General features: G+C 42.2%; 1 protein-coding gene across 1 annotated transcript in view; it reads right to left on the bottom strand.

The window, feature by feature from the left end:
- Positions 1-23,045, bottom strand: part of FER1L6 (fer-1 like family member 6) — a 73,543-nt gene that overhangs the window by 33,720 nt on the left and 16,778 nt on the right. The window contains exons 11-22 of the mRNA XM_068397218.1: positions 22,376-22,725; positions 18,036-18,144; positions 16,463-16,643; positions 11,847-11,967; positions 10,547-10,647; positions 9,810-9,900; positions 8,895-9,014; positions 7,608-7,760; positions 6,071-6,257; positions 5,390-5,514; positions 3,145-3,279; positions 2,460-2,609 (exon numbers count right to left, since the gene is read on the bottom strand). Coding sequence (XP_068253319.1) covers positions 2,460-2,609; positions 3,145-3,279; positions 5,390-5,514; positions 6,071-6,257; positions 7,608-7,760; positions 8,895-9,014; positions 9,810-9,900; positions 10,547-10,647; positions 11,847-11,967; positions 16,463-16,643; positions 18,036-18,144; positions 22,376-22,725 — 1,823 coding nt within the window. The remainder of the gene's footprint in view (positions 1-2,459; positions 2,610-3,144; positions 3,280-5,389; positions 5,515-6,070; positions 6,258-7,607; positions 7,761-8,894; positions 9,015-9,809; positions 9,901-10,546; positions 10,648-11,846; positions 11,968-16,462; positions 16,644-18,035; positions 18,145-22,375; positions 22,726-23,045) is intronic.

Genomic DNA, 23,045 nt, shown 5'->3' with positions numbered 1-23,045 from the left:
CTGTCTGTTATCTGCAACCATGTACAGTTGTGTGGGAGTTTAATTAACATAAGGGCGAAAGGATGTGTTCCCTAGTACCTTGTAGATGGAGGAGGAGATGGCTGGAAAACGTATCTTCTAGCATAGCACCTGCAGCATATCTCAGTATTCACATAATTAACAGCAATAATTCACATGCATGTTTACTGCCTTTTATCAGTAAAAATCCAAAGCAATTAATTTAATAGATTTCATGGAACTTGAGGCCATGTTTTGTTGTTCCTCAAAGTATCTGGTTTCTATCAGCCAGCCACCACTGTGATGCTGTTTAAAAAGCCAAACAGAAACACACAACTTTGTGAACAATAAAATGTTTAGCTTTCATTATGTTCAGAGCTTCCAACACTATATTAACTGACATTAAACGCTCCAAAAATTTACCCCATAATACATTAACTGGAACTTTAAATAAAACAAGAGGCAAAGACCACCTGAACCAGATCACATACCAGATGTCATGTCCCTGTGCACAGTTCACATCTCAGAATACTCACTTTCATTGCCTTATCTGAGTTGGGTACTGATTACAGGTGATCAAGAAAAATACATTAATCTGCATGATACAGTGGCTTATGCATATGTAATTTCTAAACTGCACCATTTATTTTATTTTTTTAAAAAACTAGAACATACATAGCTATTTGTGTCCCCTCTTACAGCTGCGAGAAGGGATTAATTCCTAAGGACATGGCTTAGGAGAGGAAGGCTGGTGAGATCTCTCATTTGAGGACAGAACTGCCTCATAGCTTTATTAAACTGTACTCTAGGACTGCAAAACCTAAGACTGATATCAAATCAAGATTCAACACAGTGAAACTGCACAGAACAAGAGGTGAAGAATGATCTAGCACCGAAATTACAGTAGAGGAAAATACCCGCAAGGTGTGTTTACAAGGGGATTTTGCTCTTTCAATTAAAAAAAATAAAAAAAAAAATCCTGAGCCCACTTTGAGCAAAACCAAGACTCCTGGTATTCATTAGTCTGTATTTTTTTAGTCTACTATTTTTCTAAATGCCAGGATCCTTTGTTCTAAGAATAATTTTATTCCTCCAGCAAGACCCAGCATAACAGCATTTATTTTGAGAAAGGAGCATTCACTTCTTACACAACACTTCTTCAGCTGAACCAAACGGTACCTGCAGATCAGAGTTATCGAGCATGGTATGTCATGGGAAAGGTTGTGGGCTCAGAATGAGAATAAATCAGTGACAAGAGATTTTTGTTTCCATCTTCACACAGAACATCATCAGGAATCCCCCGATACCAGAAGGAGCCACTGACACATCAGCTCTCGGAGTGCTTTGAAGCCTGGCAGATGTTTATATATATCTTTTCCTGAAAATTTCTTTAATGTCCATGCTGCTATTATCTGACATGTGAGATGTTCTAGAGTGTTGTTACTGAGAAGAACAATTCAGAGCATGAAAATAAGGACTGCAGGGCCTTTACTTACAGTTGTCAACTTTCTAGAGAAGTCTTAGGGGTATATTTGGATATATCCCAGAAGCAGTGCTGCTTCCCTTGTTCCAAAAGATAGCAAAACAAAATACAATGCCCTCTTTGTTAACCAAAAATCAGATTTCAATAAAAAATGTGGGAAAATTATGGCTAAGGTACTAGACTCTATCCCTAGGTACCACCATAACGAGGATACGCTCCCCATGGCGTCACATTTCAGGCTTTCCCCAAGAACATAATTAACCCATCATGCTTAAAAGCCCATTTTATCTTGGGAATATCTCCAAAACATGTCACTGAGTTCCACATTTTTCCCATTTCAGATTTCAGAATAAACTGCTGTAGGTTTTCAGCAGAGAGAAGTTTCCTCTAACTGGTGGCTCTGCAAATTCCACTTAAATTCCCTGAGATCCCAGGCACGATACACTCCTCATGCACCCGCCAGACTAGCCCCAGAGGTATGCTGATTTTGCCTTTTGTCTTACAGTTGGAAACCAGTGTACCATTTCTCTTAATATATTAGGGGTATCTGAAAACTCAGTCTCCCTAATCCAGTCCTTATTATTCACCGTTCCTTTTTCCTAAGAGGGAAAGTAGTATAGAGAACTTTGAAGCTGCTAAAGTCAGGGCCATGTACTACTCCAAAGAGCCAGTCATCACAATGGCGGTGGGATTTTCACAGTTGCTTCTCAGGCCAGAGCCCAATTTAGGGTAAGGCAAGTGACAAGCAAATGAGGCTCAGAGCATGAGAGGGGCTGGTGGTGGTGTGTGCATGGGCAGTGACCCCTGGCAGGGTAGAGGGAGTGACAGAGATTGCATGGGGACTGTAAGATCCAACAGCAGAATGATCCTGCTTGAGTTGCAATTCCCACTAATTCAAGAGGGTGATGGGCCTTGATGTCATGGCTGCTTTTGTGAGTCCAGAGTATAGAAGTGTAATGGTCTAGAAAGTCTACTTTACCTCCAGAAGCTCAAATGTAGCAAGAAGGTCCCCTCCTGAAAGATTTCCACAATACACTGGGTGGTAAGAAAGTTTAGGTGGTTCATAGTTTTGATCAGCAAGTCTCACCACGGGGGCAGCCACTGTAGACCCAATATATTCTGCCTTACCCTAAATGAAGGAGAACACAGGTATCAAATGCATTCGAATTTTTCAGCTGTCACAGGAGCCAAGATGACGCAGAGTTTATTATTTGTAAATAAAAGCCTTCTGAAGTAAACAGAAGATAAAATGCAAGGCAGTTATGAAAATGGAAGAGCTGAGTACTTATCACATCTTCAGAGCATGCAAAGTTTCTGAGCTCTGTATTCAGCCAGTGAGACTGACTGGTCAGAGATAAATCCATGTCCCCCCAGACTTAGGTTCAATATTTACAGTTGTGTGCAAGGGAGATGGGGGCAAGATGCTTTTGATTTCTCTAAGCCAGTCTTTGGGAGCAAGATTCACTTAGCAAAAAACAAGGCCACGGCTTTGCAAGGATGTAAAGTGAGTCTCAGGGCTGTTTTCACACGTTAAACTGCAAACCACTGTAACACTGAGCTCCATTCAGCAAGGTCATCCATTTAGTGCCTATTAAGTGTCACAGAGTTGTTTTCGCACAGATGTAGGAGTCCAGGTTTTTTACTAAGAAGAATTTCAAGTTTACCACTGCATCATCATCATACAGCTCAATGACGATCTCTGGTGGGAACTGAGCGATCTCCTCTCTGTTGCCATGAAGCACAATGCTGTTGAAAAGCAACATCTGGTTCCAGGTGGGGGATAATGTCTGAGAGATGATCTAATGAAAGAGAGGAAATGTTTAGTGAGACGTGAACTGCTTGGTTGGGAGTCCTTCAACAGGACCTGCTGATCTGCTGGTGACGTCCTTTCCCAAAGCCTGAACAATCCCTTGTCTGAAACACTGTATTTTTCAGCAGCTGTTCCCAGACAGATTCTGGGATTCTTTTGCCTTGAGGCTGGTATCTCCCATTTCTCCATTTCCCTCTGCCTCACAGATCCCTCAAAGGCATATCAATACATGACCATAAGTCTGTGTAGACAAAACTCAATATTAAATTTAGAGGAAAGCTGTTGATTTAGGAAAGCAGGCACATGCCCGATGCTTTTAAAATAAAGCCTTTGCCCTATGTCAAGGCCAGTTTTCACTTCTTCAGGGTATATTTTTTCAGTTTTGTTTTTACTTCAGTATAACGACACATAACACTTTATAAAAAAAAAAGAAGAAAAAGATATTTTAAAGAATCACTCATAATAAATCAATAGTTTTAAATTTGTTGTAATTTGGCTTATGTGTATGCTTATGGCATTTCATCATAGACAATGTTTTAACTGTCTTGGCAGGAAATATATTTAACAAAGATATTATTTAAAGAGGAAAAACATGCCAACTGAAAAATTACTCATAACCTTCTATGGTTCTTCAAATGGAAATAAGGCTCTTGACTACAGTTTATTGGCACTTGGCTGACAGTCTTCTAAAAACATGCAAGTTATTGGCTGCAATATTTTATTCAGGCAGTGAACAAACTTAACACTTCTGTGCCTATAAAATGCTATTTTTCCTGGGCCAAATTCTACTTTCCTGAATCTGGTGGATCTAAACACTAACAACTTCATTGGCTTCATTCACCAACTCTTATTAGAAGTTAAAATCACATTACAGGAAAACATCAATTCATTTTGAGGCAAAAGCAGCACTGTCACCCATGACTTAGAGCAGAGAAAGGTTTTTGCTTCTCGCTCCCTTAGACATGTGCTGTAGAACTTGTTTCCTAAGAGAAGAAGGTGTCAGAGGAATTTTGGAAGCTCAGTAATCATGGCTCAGGAAATGTCAGGGTCTTTCCATCTTGCACAGGGTCAGCAAATTCAAAGGGCCACAGAGCTAACAACAGATGCCTTTTTACACTTGTGCTACTGCACTGGCCTCTGGCAATGAGCTCCTTAGTGCGCAGCCAGGCTCTTGTATTCCATAGGAGTATTCAAGGGTATTCACCTGCTAATTAAATTTAGACAGTCTTCTGTGGAGTTTTTTGGGGAGGGGTTGGATGGGGTGTGTTAAACACTTTTTCTGAAGTGAGACTATATTTGGCCCAGCAATCTGCTTGTGGCCCAGGTGTCAGAACTCCCAGCCCCATTTTAATTCCAGGGTAGTTGTAGATGGCTCAGGACTTCTGAAAGTCAGTCCTCATGTTCTGTGAGGGACCAGCCTCCTGCTCATTTTCCAGGGCTGCACTTCAACACTTCTTGCTGGAGCTGTGTAGAAGTTCCCCCTTCTCTCTAGAGGCTCCATCAAATGTCCACAGGAGACCATTTTTTCCCCTGGAAATGCCTGAGGGAGATGTGAGACCATTCCTTATAGGCACATTTTTGCAGCATTTAAGGGGTGCAGAAAGTCTCACATCTCTTTGTGTGTTCAGCTCATTTCAACTTTGCCACTCTAAAACCATCTGTGTGCACTGCCAAATTCTATCACAAAGAGCCGTGCTGGCTTGCACGGCTACAGAGGTCATATTTCTTCTTCACTCTTTGCTCAGTCATTGAACACATAGATTATAGGAAAAGAGAACCATGGGCATTCCCAAACTTAAAACATATATAAAAAGACATAGAGAAAGGTAATTCACGTGCTGCAAAGGCCCAGTAGCCCCAGAGAATCTGACATCTGAAGAAGCTAAAATAAACTAGTATTACTGCACCTCATGTTAGAGTGGTGGGTTACACCTAAGCTTTTGCCTTGCTTGCAGTGGACTGTCAGGAGTTGCCCTTCAACAGCAGGCATCTAACTTTTCCTGCTAGGTACCTCCTTGCAAACCCAAGATTTTTCCTTTTCATGGCTTAACTGGGAAAAAAAATTGTTTTCGTTTACTGAAAGAGACTTTGGAACTTACCTTCGTGGTCTGGCAGTGTGATGTGAAAGTAACTTTTGCAAAAGGATCGGAAAGTCCAGTGCTGTCAGCTGCAATGAGCCCCCTCGCCTGATACATGTGGGCTCTCAGCTGGAAGAGGTGTAGGGCTACATCATCACAAAGAAAACAGCAAGGTCAGCTTCATGGAAATGATGTAACACATAGATAGGAAGGGAAGATTCACCACCCACCATCCAGCCAGGATCTGACAAGGGGAACTGTTGCTAGCACCATCTCACTAAACACCTGAGACACTCAGAAGTTGTGTAAGACTTCCATATTCACTTAAGATCAATGTCTGATGTCTCTACTGCAAGGTTGTTAGCTGCCATTTTTTATCTCCCATCACTAGTTTATCTACCAGATGTTCAACATGGTAGCTTCATCAGGAGAACTGAAAGATGCTTCCTCGTTATGAGGAGACAGACCCATGGGACAGGGAACACAAACTGCAAGAGAACAGGTTCTTTCTTTCCCTGACATCTTCAAAGTGTCAGTGGCAGGACAGATGATTTGGCAACGAAACCATATGCTAAGTTGTGATCATCTCAAAGCGGTTACTTTAAACAGAAATTTTGCAGCCCTTTGAATTAGGGCTTTCAGGGTCATGTGTTTCTTACAAGCCCTCTTAATTGCTAATATTGAGAAGAAACAGTGACTTACTTTTATACAGCAGACAGACAGGTGAGGGCACGACGCTGTGCCCTGAGCTGGTGTTGGATGGTATTTCAGTCTCATATCCTACAGGTAAATTCTCCATGATGCTATGGGCAAAGCTGGCAGGTCCAAGCCATAGGTAGACGTCCACCTTTGCCTGCACAGTCCAGCCCAGTGGGCGCTTGCCTGGTAACTGAAGAAAAAAGTCCATCCATCACCAACAAACTCAAGGAAGAGACATGGCTGAATGTTGAGTCCTACCAAACCAGAGTGAAATAAAGGAGCATTCACTGGGTTGATATACTGAAAAATGTCATTTCCCCACAGTGAGCAGCCCTGAGACCCATTTAGCACAAGGAAATCCTGTGATTATTAGGCAAGAAATGAGTAGTTTGCTCAGTTGAAAGTCTACGTAAATGGCATACTGGCTAATATGCAGATGTTTGTGCAGACTAGCTAATAGCTTCAAGCATATCAGTGCTGGCTGGTACCTTACTTTTCCCAGACTTCAGCCCTCTTTACATTTCATGCAGTTTTGCTGGTCTCCGATAGTTAGTTCCATGTATTACTAAAAAATATTCCCCCACTGGGTAGGTCAGAAAACATACTCCAGTATAAAACGCTATTAGTCTTGACAAACAATACTATTATTTCCTTCCTCTACCCTTCCACTTCATCCAGCTTTGCTACCCTTAGTGTTTAGTATTATCTGTTCTTAAGGTAATTCTTGATATTGAAGGGGCTGGAGAGTTAATTATGGTATTTTTTTGTTCATGCAGGCAAATAGTACTGTGCTTAACAAGTACCTACGGCAACTATCAGGAGCTCAGATATTTCTATCTGCTCTTTAGCTGTGCTTTACAGGAGTGCTCCCAGCAGCTCCAGTTGTAAAACCACTAAAAAGTCATTATACAAAGTTACTATAGTCTCGCGTGTTTGGGCTTTTCCTGCTGCCCATTGTAACAATTACATTGCATAATATTCCACTGCCAGGTACTGCCAGTCACACTACCTTTGTAGGAGTATATCCACTAAGACTTTCCTTTAAGATGAATAATCTCGTAACAATATTTTGGACACATATTGCACAAACCTAGGCACATATTAAATAGCAAGCATAAATAATTGCTGTATTACTTCTGAATATCTAGGTTGTTTTCCTATGTGTGTTGCTGTGTGCTGATCTCTTACCAGTCTGCTCCTGGACTTTCACTTGCTGCATTCTGACATCTTTGCCAGCAAAGAGGCTGTACCTTTTCTATCTGTTTATGTATATAGCTATAGACATACAATGCTATAAACTTGCCATAACAAGTAGTGACAGAATTAATTACTCAGACACCAAAAGCCTGGCAATGATACAGTGCTTAAAGAAGGATAAACATAAATATAAGAAGTAAACATTAATAGACGGCAGATATAAATGTGTACACATTTTTAGTATATTACAAAGATGAGCCTGTAAAATACAACCTCTGGAAGAAATCTGAATACTGAATGCTCCCCAGGCATTACCTGTGTTTGCAGCGCGCCCCAGACTTACTTTCAGGAAGTGGGTTTTAATCTTCCCACAGTCCTTGCCTCTCTGCTCTTTCGCTGGGGAATAGAGTATGTTTTTTGCTGGGACTCTTGCATATGCGACTCTCTTGTTGCTGCTGAGCATCCAGATGAACACATCAGGCACCGTATTCTGTGGCTGTTAAAGGATGAGGAATACTGAACTAAAACTGAATTGTTTCTATGAGTCACTACCATTATTTTTTGTTAAAACACTCTACCAAGAGCTGGTTCACTCACGGCTGCTGTGGAGCAGCAGATGTGCACCTGGAATAAAACAGGCTGTCACTCAAGCTTTGCAGTCCAAACCTCCATTCTTAAGCACAGCTGAAGGTAAAGAGCTTTGTAGAGTGACTAAGGAGCACCCACTCTCTAAACTGTTTCAGGAGAAACTAAAACTAAAAATCTAGGTACAACTCTGTCTCAGGAAATAACTTACCCACAGACTGTGTAAGCTGAAAGTACCTACCATGGAAATACCATCAACTTCATCTATACTAGCAAACCAAAAAGGACCAGGGCCATACTCAAGCACTTGCACACGATCATTTATTCTGCCTGCGAGGATACTCCATGGCATGGCCTCGCCCTGCCCCAAACGGCATTTCTCCAAGGAAAGCCTGAGCGTGGTGCGAAGTAGAGACCAGCCCAGGGGCTGTTCCCAGGAGGCACTGTGAGCAAGGTCACTCTGTTTTGGGAAACAAAAGAGAATTTGGGCATAGGATGCAAACCATACCAGGCTGTGCCACTTGCCCTCTGAGCGAGGTAATAGCCATGGCCCTATTTAGTTTGCTAGCACAGACAGCTCTCAGAGAGACAGCAATGACTGGCTGGATTTTGACGTGACAAATACAGTTGTTCTGCTGTTATTCTCAGGCTTAATAGTATGTCCAAACATTGCCTGCACAGCAAAGTATAGTATAGAGACCCTCGAGCTCATACCAGTCCAAATCACTATGTCCATACAAGTGGATATATTCATTCAAATAAGAAAGCAGGCTGTCTCCAAACCACCAGGGCACATATGGGATGATATTATTTAAAGAAAAAAAAAGAAGAAAAAACTCTCCATACTGCAATCTCTCCACACCACAATGCCCAGTGTTTCCAACTCCAGCCTGTTAACAGCTCCATTTAATGCAAAACAGGATTGGGTCTAGATATCCAAAGAGCTCTTTGGATAACCAGGCCAGGAGTAATTATTCACACGGGATTATGTAAATCAAAGTCAAGCCCTGGATTTTAAGTTTGTTTGAATTTCTGTGTGGATTACCTCATCAACCAAGAATCGAATTTTATCTATAAAGCTCTGAGTCTCATGCATCATTTCATCCAGTGGCATCTTCTTTTTCTGCTGCTGAACAATTCCCTTGGCATCACTGGCCATTGCTTCCTGCAATCAGGAAAGACAATATGTGTTTTGTATGCATTATCAAGTAGTTTGAACTGGACACAGAAGGAGAAAACTGTCTTAGATTCAAGTTAAAAGGAGAAGATGGAGACACTTGGTTCAAGGTAACAATTACCTTCTTTGTCACAACAGAAAGTGATCAACTCTTTGGAGTGGAATAACACAAAATGTGAATGACTCCCACCTTCTCTTTGTCTGTATGTATACTGCATGTATGGAAGTCCCAAGAGAGGTGTGATTACCACACAGAATTATCGGGCCTTGGTCTTGACAGAATTCACAACCAAATTATGTGCTACAAGCAGTAAATAAAGCTAATAAACATTTAGATGACCTGCACCCAGTTTAGTTTCTTCTTACTGATGGCCTGGAGGAGGTGACTAGGTCCAGGAATACCAAATGCCAGACTCTACTAGTCTTGAAGGTCAGCTCCACCACAGTAATTAAATGCCTAACAGCAGTGTTAATTTGGTGTTTTTCCACCGAACTCAGTATCATCCCATTTTAAGATCCATGGAAAAGAAAAATCAGCTCATTATTATAATGTCTTACTTGTATTTAAAACCAACATGTTTTGATTAATTTCAGGATGTCTTACAACTCTTTATGAAGCCCAGTGGGGTTTACTTAAAAAAAAAAAAAGCTCTTGGATATTATATTCCTATTAATTACAAAGCATTCCAGCATGATGAAATCAAATACAAGTTAATATGTATACAACCAGTGTGCTTTCATTTAACAACATTGCATCAATGCTTAAAGAAAAAACACACATACCAGCTCTTGCTTGAACAGCATGACTCTCTTTTTGTCCAAAGCAGTGTAGCTCAGCCCTTTGGGCTTCTTTTCAGCAATGGTAAGGAAGGCCCTAGGACACAAGAGTAACAGGTTCTTTAAATGTGTTATTTTTTTAATGAGAGCTGCTAAAATACATTGGAATGAAATGTTATCTGTCTGCTGCAGTACATGAATCAGAAGACAGAAATGCTGAAATTCTGTGAAATAAATATTGAGCACCTATAAGATTCAAAGAATACAGTCCAAAAACTCTGCACAGTGTTAATATCTATAAATGAGAGTTTATATCTATTTTGAGCCCAATCAAGTCATCTGACACAGACCTTACTAGATGGTTTATCCCAGCATGTGAAATCTTTGTTTTTATCTTAACCTTGTACTTTTTAAAGTATGTCTATCACACACTTTATTAATTCCTACTTATTCCCATATAGGTTCTATTCTTAGAGTCTAGAAAGCCAAAATAATACAACAATGATTGGCAGTAGTCTACTGTCAATACTGAATATTGAAAGTAACAATAAAATACTTTCTCTGTGTAAATAGAAACTGCAATTTGGGAAGGCCTTTGCTTTTACAGCAGAAAAAGAATGTATATATCTCTCAGTAAGTTTACTGTAATTTTTTTTTACTAGTATCAGTTTTCTTGTCTAGCCTGGAATTTGTAGCCAACATATAAAGCTGATTTTCTGTATGCCTCTAGTAAATGTAGTTACCTGCTTTGATTGATAAAAACATTTAGGGTCATCCTCATTTTCTCCTCAGATGCAGCCTCTGAAACATTGATCGAATTCTTTACTTGCTCTAATGATTCTTCCTAGGAAAAACACATGAAAAAGCCACTGTGTAAAGGAGGGCACTTTGTCATTCTGCCAGTGTCGTAACACCATTATTCACTGTATGACTAGCAAGAATGAGGGAGGTGACTTCATAACCTGATAGAGCAGGACCTTTGATATATCACTATGCTTGAAGCGCACAGAGAGAAGACTCTGGCAGCATGATTTATTTTGACCTTTCCCCAGTCTCTCCAACTACTACTCGAAGCTACTACTGTTTGCAGCAGCTTTGCTTTCTCACTTCTTTGGTGAAGACCAGCCGGTGGGAAACATCCTCCACTAGGTAGGAGGAAAATGTGTCATTCTCCTTGGCTCTGTTTGCAGCCCTGCTGCTTAAATTTAGTAAGTTGCTGGAGTTAGCTTCTCACCTTAGTGGGCATCTGAATCTGTATGCAAGGTCTACTGCAACACCTACTGCTATCATTGAGAAATGGAGTCTGTCCTCACAAACTAAAATAAGTTGCTGGATTTCCAGCAAGGCCTGTGGGTGTTCAGGTGCACTGACAAACATCTCTCTCTATATATATATTCAGGTACTTAATTGTCAAATACCTGGGCTCAAAAATGTTGGCCTATAAGCCACTGTCTTCTCATGATACAACCTTGCATCAATATGACTTCAGTGTTGTCAATCAAGAGGTATATAAGGATAAAGAGCGGGTGAACCAGACTAAATCTAACTGCCACAAATTAAAATATTCAACATTAGAAGTCACTTTAAAAAAATTACTACTTTCTTGAGACTGTTGATAGTGTCAAGCTTAAACAAGGGTAGAAGAAATATCATTATGGGAAAACAATGACTAGGGCATCACAGCAAGTGCCCATGAGACTATATGCTATTTTGTCTCTACCAATGTTTTTAGAAAAATTAAAACCAAAAAGTGTTCTTTAAAGAGTCTCCAGCATAAACACAGGTTAAAAAATGTGAGATGGCAAGAAGATGTCAGAGGAAGAGCCATAGGAGATGGAGTCATTCTATATCTCCTATTTTCATTGATTGACTATTCTTACAAAGAATAAAACGTGTCTGAGGAAAGAGGACAGCCCTACAGCCAAAAAAAAAATTGTGGATGGGAATACTTGACTAGCTCTAACAGACCAAAGCAATGCAGAAAAAAAAAGAGCCAAGGAGAATGACTGAATATCTGAGCCTGGGAGGATGGTTGCCACTTACCAGGTGATCTGCCATTTTCTCAAGAGTGTTGGAAAAGTACAGACGAAACGTCTGGTTGCCCCAGTAGCTCTTGACACAGATACAGGGCTTCCTCTCATCATATGGCAGGTACTGGTAGTTCCTGTGAAAATAAAGTACAAAGCAGATCATAAAGGTGAGAGATGAGTTCAGGAGGAGGCACTGGAAAGAAAAACTGTGTGGTGCTCTCTCACAGCACAGAAACCGAAGACATGACAGGATGTTGCCACATGTGCTAACCAGTAAATACGTGGGAAGAACAAACACGAGCATCGCTTACACTACCTGTGAGATCCCTGGAGAGAAAAAGCTTGAAGTCAATGGATCTAATTTCAGTGCTTTCCAGGGTGGAAGAAAAGCCAGGAAAAGAGGCATGCAGAGAAGCTTTGAAATACTGGTAATGGTGTGAAGCAACAAGGAAAAAGGAGCAAAGATTAAAATCTGATCACCTCTTTAAGAGCAATGGCTCTAGGCACTGCACAGCGGGACAAGCATGTCAGAATCTCACCGCCATGAGATTACTTTCATGAGACACTTTTTTCAGAAGTGATAGCTAGTGGAGATTGACATTCCTTGGCAGAAGATGATCTGCAGGACCCTGCTTAGTAAAAGCAATACTGAACTCTTAACAACTCAGTGATAAAATGTATCTGCTGGATTCTCTTCTCCCACTTTTTATCTTAGGTCCAAGTTGCCATATTGACACTCATTGTAAATGTTGCATTCTTCGGGTGTCTAGCTGTATGAGTGTCTTGTACTGAAAAAAAATGAGCAAGACATCAGCATAACCAGAAGCTTTGCAGAATTTAACACACATCTGCCACAGAGCCTGATGTTTTGATTAGAGTTGTGGTAGCCACAATGTCAAAGCCACACACCTCATAAGCACGTTGTCCTGCCTTTATATACTATGCTGCTATGAAACACCATGCTCAGCCATACTGGTTTTAACACTAAAGGCCTCATTATTTTCCTTACTAATGGAGGGGCAGTGGAGAGCTTTTTAATGGATATGGAGCTTTGTAAATTACTTTATGTTCTTCTGGAAATGGCTCCAACCCAATGCCAGCAATACATGCTCTGCGGCTGAGAAAAGGCTGTACCAAAGAGCTATTTTCTGGTGTATACTGAATTGTGACCCTTCAGTATTTCTCCACAGAAACAGATTCCCGAAATAATAAATAATAAAACTACCCGAGCCTTCTGCTCTTCATGATGTTCAATAATTGATAGAAAAGATAGTTGCATTTTGCATTTCCTCTCCTCTGGGAGGGGCTGTGGCACCCAAGAAAGGAGAGTGCACTTGGTGTGGAGAGAATACTTGAATTCTCCCATTTCAAGGTCTCTCTATCTGAGCACAACCAAATTTTTAGAAAGTCCTGATCATCTGCTCCTGAAATCCAGAGCCCCAACAGTCTGAGTTGCCTAAGCATGATCATCCACCTGTGGGCCCAGAAGGGGCTGGGTCTCTCATGTTTGCTTCTAAGGATGCCTCAGATAGCCTACATCACTTCAGACAGGACTGAGCACACGTGTTTAACCACTAAGCCAAGCCCACAGAATCCAAATCACTTGTCACCTTTGAGCATCCTATCCGTAACGTCTAACTTCCACACATCCCTAACAGGTTTATGTAAGAATTTTTCTATTTAAAAAGGTGATCTTCTCTACAACTTCATTTTACTGGATATCAAAAGAGAAACAGAATTTCCCATTTACGTTCTCCTCATTAACCTACAGCAAGGTGAACATTTCCCATTGAATAGGGTGCAAAGCAGAGCTACATAGGTCTCCAGAAATCATTAATTTTGTTTGTTTCATAAGAGGGAAGAACAATTCAACTATTGTGGATGGGTGGACTCTTAAATGGGTTAAAAACTGGCTGGATGGCCGAGCCCAGAGAGTGGTGGTGAATGGGGCAAAGTCCAACTGGCATCCGGTCACTAGTGGTGTTCCCCAGGGCTCAGTTCTGGGGCCGGTGCTGTTCAATATCTTTATAGATGATCTAGACGTAGGGATTGAGTGCACCCTCAGTAAATTTGCAGATGACACCAAGCTGGGTGGGAGTGTCAATCTGCTGGAGGGTAGGAAAGCCCTACAGAGGGATCTGGACAGGTTAGATAGATGGGCCGAGACCAACGGCATGAGGTTCAACAAGAACAAGTGCCGGGTCTTACACTTTGGCCACAACAACCCCATGCAGCTCTACAGGCTGGGGGAAGAGTGGTTAGAAAGCGGCCTGGCGGAAAGAGACCTGGGGGTGCTGATCGACAGCCGGCTAAACATGAGCCAGCAGTGTGCCCAGGTGGCCAAGAAGGCCAATGGCATCCCGGCCTCTCTTAGGAATAGTGTAGCCAGCCGCTCTAGGGAAGTGATCGTCCCTCTGTACTTGGCACTGGTGAGGCCGCACCTTGAATACTGTGTTCAGTTCTGGGCCCCGCACTTCAAGAAAGATGTGGAGGTGTTGGAGCGAGTCCAGAGGAGGGCGACCAAGCTGGTGAAGGGTCTGGAGGGTCTGACCTACGAGGAACGGCTGAGGGAGCTGGGGTTGTTTAGCCTGGAGAAGAGGAGACTCAGAGGTGACCTTATTGCAGTCTACAACTACCTGAAGGGAGGTTGTAGTGGAGTGGGAGTTGGCCTCTTCTCCCGGGCAACTAGCGACAGGACAAGAGGGCACAGCCTCAAGCTTCGCCAGGGGAGGTTCAGGTTGGACATCAGGAAGAATTTCTTTTCAGAAAGGGTTATTAGACATTGGAATGGGCTGCCGAGGGAGGTGGTGGAGTCACCATCTCTGGATGTGTTTAAGAAAAGACTGGAGATGGCACTTGGTGTCATGGTCTAGTTGACATCGTGGTGTCAGGGCAACAGTTGGACTCGATGATCCCTGAGGTCTCTTCCAACCTGATTGATTCTGTGATTCTGTGAACTATCTCCCAGTGCCAGAACATCTTAACCTGAAATTCACAGAACTTATGAGTATTTCTCATGGGATTTACTAAGAAATCATGAAATAACTCACATGGAAGACTGAACTTTCATGTCTACTATTCCCTCTATGAGAATTTGGTGGAGCCCCTTTTTCAGTGTTAGCTTATCCTTGCTAAACATATTGACATAAATGTGGCAAATTCCTGGCAATTTCATGGTGTCTGCTTTAGCAGTCTTATTCCTCTGCCTGCTCCTTTAATTAGTTAGTAGTTTTATTCTCCAAAATGCATTCTTGTTATTGTTTTCCGTTGTTCATTTATGATTCTAAAATGCAGATGTTTATCTAAATTATTGGATATCCCACTAAGTACGGATTAATACTAAAAATATCCAGTGATGAGGTCAGTAAGATGACAATATGAGATTACAGTCATAAAGTCACTAGTTGGTATTTGTTGCTGGCCAAACTGCTTTTGATAGCACAGGAAGGAAAAAAAGATGCAGAGTTTTACATAAATTTGAGGAAAAGGGCTTCTTAATGAGAGAAACCTTTGTTAATATTGGAGTGAGCCAAGAAGCAAATAGCAGATTTGAGGAATGATTCATTCTTTTACAATGGTTCTTTAAGTCTAAATTCTTAAGGGAGAAACTAAAAACCTCACAGTCTCTCAGGGGGGATAATAACCCAGCATGTACTCAAATCTGCATTCCTGTTAATGAGGAGAGGCAACTATCTTTCTGTCAAACATTCTTTTTTCCCTCCTTCTCTTTATCTATTTGCTGCAGAAACAAAAAATTCTACCATAGTATTTTCATTCTTGTTTTCTTCCACTAACTCTTATTCAATCTGACTGAGCCATTGATTACAAGAAAGGATGAAAGTACTTTTTAACTTCAGGGATGTCCAGAAACCAAACAGATCGAGGCTGAAAATTCCCACCTGGTCCTTGTATCTGTAAACTGCTTGGCAGTGCCTGGCCTTCTAAAGAAAGAGGTACCATCTAGCCTTGGCACTCAGCAGTATCAGGGATCATTCTACCTACCAAAGCAAAAAAGAAAATACTGCTTTTTATTAGCACCTTTGAAATGAATTAAACCTTTACACTTTCGTTTGTAAACAAGACCATTGCGAAGAAGCGTTCTGCATGTTTTCATCCATTGCTCCATTCTTTTTTTCAAGGACTATTTCCTCCTACTTCTGTTACTACTTGTCATTTAAGTCTACATCCATAATTATTAGCTCTGGAAAGTGTTCTGAGAAGCTGACTTTGTCTTGACCAGATTTCAATATTTTTGATGCGTTATTCTGCTTCTGGACCTGGTCCCTGAGTGGATGTTACTTGTGATCAGAGTATGGGACCCTAAACTGGGGATAGCACTGAAGGAGTTACACTTGCCTATAGCTTTCCAATGTACACCTGGTATAACGCAGCCCTTTTAGAAACACCAGAAGTTCAAGAGCCCATGAAGCCAAGATCAGAAGATGAGTGTAAAATGGCTCAAAGCCCATTCACTTCAGTAGAGCCTGGAAAATATACTGTTGTGAAAGATGTAATTGAGGATTTGAAAGCCTCAATTCCACACAACCTGTTTAATGCTACCAGAGATAATTAATGAATTAATAGGAACCAGAGTCCTGCATGATAAGGTTTTGAAACACAGATCCTCACCTGTTCCCAGCCGTGATCAGTGGCTTCTCAGGGGGTGTGGTGGATATCAGGGGTACTCCAAGGTCATGAGAAATTTCGTCCTCCTCCTCATGCAGCAGACTTTCTTCTGCTTCTCCATCACGTGTCTTCTTTTTCCCTCCAGCTCCTGCTGACACCCCATCAGTAATATTTCCAAAGTTACCTAGAGACACAGGGTTACAAGTGAAGAGATGACTAGCTTGGAGGTGGTAAACCTGAATGAGGTTTAAAAAAAGAGAAAGACCAGTCATACCAGTGGAAAATCTCTGTCCCCTCCTGTTCATTAGCTGTTCTGGCCACACCCCAGTTTATAAAGGTCCTGACAGGGTATGTTGGTCCCAATGACTTTTCAGACTCCAGGACAGTGTTTCTTTACCTGCCCTATGTGATACATACCTAGTATACCACCCCCATCACTAAATGATGCGATTCAGAAGAAAAAAACAATACTGCTGTTGATATTTCTAGACCCAGGAGTCCCGATATGTGTTTCATTTACACAGCAAATATATGTCTTCTTTACAACATATGGATGATCATTTCAAAGTCTGATCTCAGAAGTGCTAAAGTTCATTTTCAGACAAGCAAATTCTGCATAGTAGGGTTGCAGAGTTAGTACTAACAATACTTTGAGGCCCCAGCTTCAAGCCTGGTGCCAGACAACTCAGCTAACGATACAGCCATCTTCTCTGATAGGATTTTGCCTTAAAGGGCAACTACAAGCACTGGGAAAGAGGTGCATCCATGAGACTGGTAATTACAGATTTTGTTAGAAACAGGCAGAAAACATTCCCTGCAGGAGAAAGATGTGCTGAATCACCCCATACCACATCCTGACCTGGACTTTTGGTTCAGTCTTTCATGTAAATAATGGCTGTTTGCCAAATTTGGATCCAAATTTTAACCGCACAGGTAGCTGGTAGATGTTCAGGTCCAGAATTCAGAGCCAGATTCATCTTTAGTATTAACGCTGACAAGAATCAGTACCATTTCTTGTCCAACGATACAAATGAGTTTCTTGTCATTCCCAGCTCTGCTTCCTGCTAAGTTTCAGCAGGAATCAATATCACTCATTGATTGCCCTGTTTGTCACAGACAGCTCTCCCTGCACACATAGCCTTACAGTTGAGCACACTCAGGTACGTAAGCACAAAGATGGGAAGTGCCAGGGTGCTACTGTGCGCTTGGACTCTAAGTGGGGCTAGTACAGAGATAAGCAAACCCCTGCAAGGGAAATGAAACCAGTTCAAACTTCTCTCTTAAGGGAATTTGGGTCTCCCAAGAGATTAGGAGGCTAAATACTGGGTGAGTCGCTGTCTGTATTGGGTGAGAGGTTTTGTATTAATACAGAGAATCTGGGAGCAGAGAAAGCTAGACATCCATATGCCCAGCTTGACTGCTACCCAGAGAAATGATGATCAGGGTTTAATTCAAATGTGTAAGCCCTGCTCTGAAGCTGACTCCTGAGCCCTGAGACACAGCTGTCCATAACAGGTAGCATCCCCTTGCTCCTGAGACTCCCTTTCTGCTTTGGAGAAGAGATTAACACACTTACCAATGGAAACCTCAAAGGTTATTGGCTTGTCCCCAACCTTCCTATCAATCATTGTGGCTTCAAAAAATGTCCCAAAGAGGAGGAATTCCTCTAATTTCTCTTCATAGATCTATTGGAGAAGAAGGAGGCAGAAAAATGACACTCACTTTACCTTCTACTCTTTTACAGCACAGGGGAGTCTTTATAAGTCTCTAGCAGCTGTGTTACTGTTGTAGATCTGTCATCGGTCTGAGGCAGTCAGTGATGCACAATTTGTAGGAAGAAGTAATACCTCTTCTCTGAGAAACTGATATGATTGGAAAAAGAGATAAACCTGTGTGACTTTGGTCTTGTCAATATTGTCGAGTTATATCATAACTGATTACACAAAAGTCATTACCCCTCACTTCATACTCTGCATCACCAGTAGCCTCTATTAAACGGTTTCAGTATCTTCACATACTCATACCATCATTCAAACTATACATCTATGGCAGTTCAAGGGTCCTTTTAGTGCAACAGGAACAAAATATCACCATCCTGATAGAAGTCATTTAGCAGTGAATACAGCAGTATTCTTCTTTTGCATTGCAGTAGTAAATCCTGCCATCTTAATGCATCCAGGCAGGGGAGTGCTTGCCCAGCTCTGCTTTGCCCAGGGATGACTTTAACTTACTACCCGTGTGTTTGTACTACCAAGACTTTGACCTTGTTCAAGGACAGTCAGCTTTCAGTGATGCCAGTAAGACTTAAAGTTTTCTGGCATACACATTTTATTAAACAGCATCCATGCAGAAAAAGCCTATTGAAACCAAGCAGTCCTTCATTTATTTGTATCTTGCTGTGCTTTAAACTAAAGGCCCAAAGCTGGGTCTCAGTAAGAGAAGGTGCTGTCCTCTGCTCTTTGCCTTCCCTGGCATCACAGCACAGAAACCAGGAACCCTGTTTTCAGCTTTTCACAGAATTTGGAAGCACAGGAACCAAAGGGTCTTGGGGCAGCCACACACCCTGACAAGTGTAACTACCTTTTGTGGAGTTTTAAGGCTCTGTTTGGCTATGTTTAAACCTATTGGAGCCCAAGCACCTGGTTGTCCTTGGCACACGCTCTCACTCAAGGAAGGCTAGCTAACACCTCTAGCGCTCTTGGGTCATTAACAAAACAAGCTATCAGCCCCAAACCAAGACTAAGCTCAAAGGAGATAAATTTTGTGGTTTGAGTCCCCCACAAATTTACACCCTGACTGCCACAATCTCTCCAATGCAAACCCTACTGATTTCACAGCATGGACACGAGCGCACTGAAGCCCATTTGGCAAGATCAGTACTAGCTTCTTTCACAACAGAGTGAGGCAATGAATAAAACATCATCTGTGTATGAATATTTTTTCCCTGACTTTTGCAAAGCAGAAAGAGCTTTTGACACAGCCCATGATCTCCTCATTTTGAAAAACCTCTGCTATACACAGTAAAGGGGCATAGGTCTTCAGTGAAAGGATTAGCAGCATCACATATCAAAGCTAACACCACAAACAGACTGCAGCTCCAGCATAGTTTTAGCTTCCCTGCGCCTTGATTATTTTCAGCATGAACCCAGAGCATATGGTGCCCAATAAAGCTGAGGCTCAGAGACTATGACACACAGATCTATCTCCCATTATAAAGAAAGCAAATTGCAAATGTTTAATGTCTTCTTGCTGCCAGAATAGGTCAATAAAGTTGCACTGTGGGGCTGGGTAATTTGCCTCTGTTGTCTCAGAGGCTCTATGAGACATTTTTTGCCTTATTTGTAATGTCTTCAGTTCCAGCTTTTCCTTTCAGAGAGCTGTAATACAATTACTGTGTCTACTGTAGCATGAAATATTGCTGAATGTCAAAACCAAAAGAATATCAAGCGTCACTGTATTATGTTGTTGCCTTTTACTCATTCTGTGTTTGAAACTGAGGCACAGTAGACAGAAATAAATCCTTATTACTACTATTAACAGTTATTGGTGTTACAGCAGGGTTTGTTCCTCTACCTGGAGTATTTATCTAGCACCTAAGACCATAGTGTTTGAGCCACTCACAATAATGGATTTATTCCATATAAAGGAAAATCTATATGAAAATAAATTTCTTCTCCTATCACCTCTATTACAATCTCCAGAGAAGAACTGAGGGACAGAGGCAATTTACAACTATATGAGTATATAAAGCAAGACCAGGGCGCAGGTTCACACAAGTGGCTTGCAATTACCCATGCCATTTCTCTGCTAACACACTACTTGACCTGCTCCAGCTAGCACTCATGGTGACAATGATGGGGCACAGGCCAAGGAAGAGTATCCATCAAGGCTAGGGCTCAAGATGAAAGAACAATTTCTCCTGTCCTATTTACTTGTAGAGATGTAGTCCAAAGACCAAGAATCAGAGCTGATAAAGGACAGGAGTGCCTTAAGCACTGAGGTGGGACTCCCACTACAAAAGCCAAAATTTTGATCAGTGACATACTTAAGTGGGAAGAAAATTGGTTATGAGAGAGTGGTGGTGAATGGGGCAAAGTCCAACTGGCGGCCGGTCACTAGTGGTGTTCCCCAGGGCTCAGTTCTGGGGCCGGTGCTGTTCAATATCTTTATAGATGATCTAGACGTAGGGATTGAATGCACCCTCAGTAAATTTGCAGATGACACCAAGCTGGGTGGGAGTGTCGATCTGCTGGAGGGTAGGAAAGCCCTACCGAGGGATCTGGACAGGTTAGATAGATGGGCCGAGACCAACGGCATGAGGTTCAACAAGAACAAGTGCCGGGTCTTACACTTTGGCCACAACAACCCCATGCAGCTCTACAGGCTGGGGGAAGAGTGGTTAGAAAGCGGCCTGGCGGAAAGAGACCTAGGGGTGCTGATCGACAGCCGGCTAAACATGAGCCAACAGTGTGCCCAGGTGGCCAAGAAGGCCAATGGCATCCCGGCCTCTCTTAGGAATAGTGTAGCCAGCCGCTCTAGGGAAGTGATCATCTCTCTGTACTTGGCACTGGTGAGGCTGCACCTTGAATACTGTGTCCAGTTCTGGGCCCCGCACTTCAAGAAAGACTTGGAGGTGTTGGAGCGAGTCCAGAGGAGGGCGACCAAGCTGGTGAAGGGTCTTGAGGGTCTGTCCTACGAGGAACGGCTGAGGGAGCTGGGGTTGTTTAGCCTGGAGAAGAGGAGACTCAGAGGTGACCTTAGTGCAGTTTACAACTACCTGAAGGGAGGTTGTAGTGAAGTGGGAGCTGGCCTCTTCTCCCTGGCAACTAGCGATAGGACAAGAGGACACAGCCTCAAGCTTTGCCAGGGGAGGTTCAGGTTGGACATTAGGAAGAATTTCTTTTCAGAAAGGGTCATTAGACATTGGAATGGGCTGCCGAGGGAGGTGGTGGAGTCACCATCTCTGGATGTCTTTAAGAAAAGACTGGAGATGGCACTTAGTGTCATGGTCTAGTTGACATGGTAGTGTCAGGGCAATGGTTGGACTCGATGATCCCGGAGGTCTCTTCCAACCTGGTTGATTCTGTGTGATTCTGTGATTCTGTAATATTTTTCTTCCTATTTATTGAGTAAAAAAAAAAATAGAGCTTGCATATGTACCATTGTGCTGTTTCTCCCAGACAGTGATGTGACAGAGCAAAGAATCAAAGCCCAAGTACTGGCTCAGCACCTGAGCCCACATGCCCTGCCACACCTGCACAACCTTCGCAAAGCATCGGAGCACAGATCTTCCCGTGGCGTAACTCAGTACCACAGATGGAGTTAGGAAAGTAACATCAGTCAACACCAGTTGAGGCTGAGCATATGATTTGCAGCCCTTCTCCTAAAGAGATCAGCAATCTAAAACTACATTGACAATGCAGCGTTAAAGGAGGAGACTAAAACAGGCTAGGCTGTATCCCTCAACACTTGCACAAATTCTTCATCAGTGATGCCCTCCTGACTTCATTTGACAACTACCAATTTTCTCAAATGAATGCAGGAAATCAGACTTTATAATTACCAGCTGCCCCCATCGGCTCTCTATCATTTAACAGCTATTACATCATATAAGTTTCTAGTAGGAATACATGGATGCAGCTAGTGTAGAAGGAGCAATAGGACAGGAGACTAAGTTTTATGGAAACCAAGCCCTACTTGAAATTTTTTATGAGTTTCAGGTACACACTAATGCTCCATTTGCGCTGATATATTATGTGAAGGTCCCAAGACTATGGAGGTATGGAGAAGCTGTAGGGAGCACATAAAAGCAGTTTTACATGGCCTGAACCAAAATACACACATTGGTGCCATCCTTGGAGGTTTAGGTACTCAAACAATTTCGCCTGTCAATCAATCTCTAAATATCATACCAACCTCTGAAGGCACATCAAATGGCTCGACTTCCACTTCGGTTGAGTTCATCTTATCTGAAGGAGAAACTGGCTTTCGATCCTCTCCTGCTTTCTCAGTTTTGTCTTTTCCTTTGGGTGCTTTGGAGTCTTTATCTTTAGATGGCAATTTAATATCCTTGATAAAATTTGAAAACTTTGACTCACGGGCTCCTCCTGAAAGTATCTCCACAGCAATCTCAATGAAGAGACGTCCCCTGAAGGAAACCCCTTCTCCAAAACCTTCGTTAAGCTCCTGGTGGTCATCCATGAGGCTGTGATTCCTGGGTGAGCCATAGAGATTGATCCAGGCAGGCCCAAATGTAGGCAAAAACCCTGGAGATAAAGCGCATTTTATGGCATTTCCATTAGGCATGCTCTCCTCATTGTCTGCTCCAAGAAATCTTGCCTCTTGCTCACCAAAAGCCAAACTTGGACCCATTTCTATGCAGGTGGGGACAACTTCATACAGAGCACTGTTTTGAAGGGCAGTTCTTAGGCACTGAGAAGCCTCTGCCAATGCCCGACCAGGGACTCTACCAATATGAAGCTCTTTCTCAGAAGGTATTCGAACCACACGTGCTGGGGCATGACGCCTATTGCACTTCTTGAAAAAACCAGCTTGCTCCCACAGACCAAGGTCTGGGACACAGTGG

The sequence above is a fragment of the Nyctibius grandis genome, chromosome 3, assembly GCF_013368605.1.
Source record: "Nyctibius grandis isolate bNycGra1 chromosome 3, bNycGra1.pri, whole genome shotgun sequence".
NCBI lineage: Eukaryota > Metazoa > Chordata > Aves > Nyctibiiformes > Nyctibiidae > Nyctibius > Nyctibius grandis.
The sequence above is the reverse complement of the archived record's forward strand: the minus strand, read 5'-3'. Positions and strand labels throughout refer to the sequence as shown.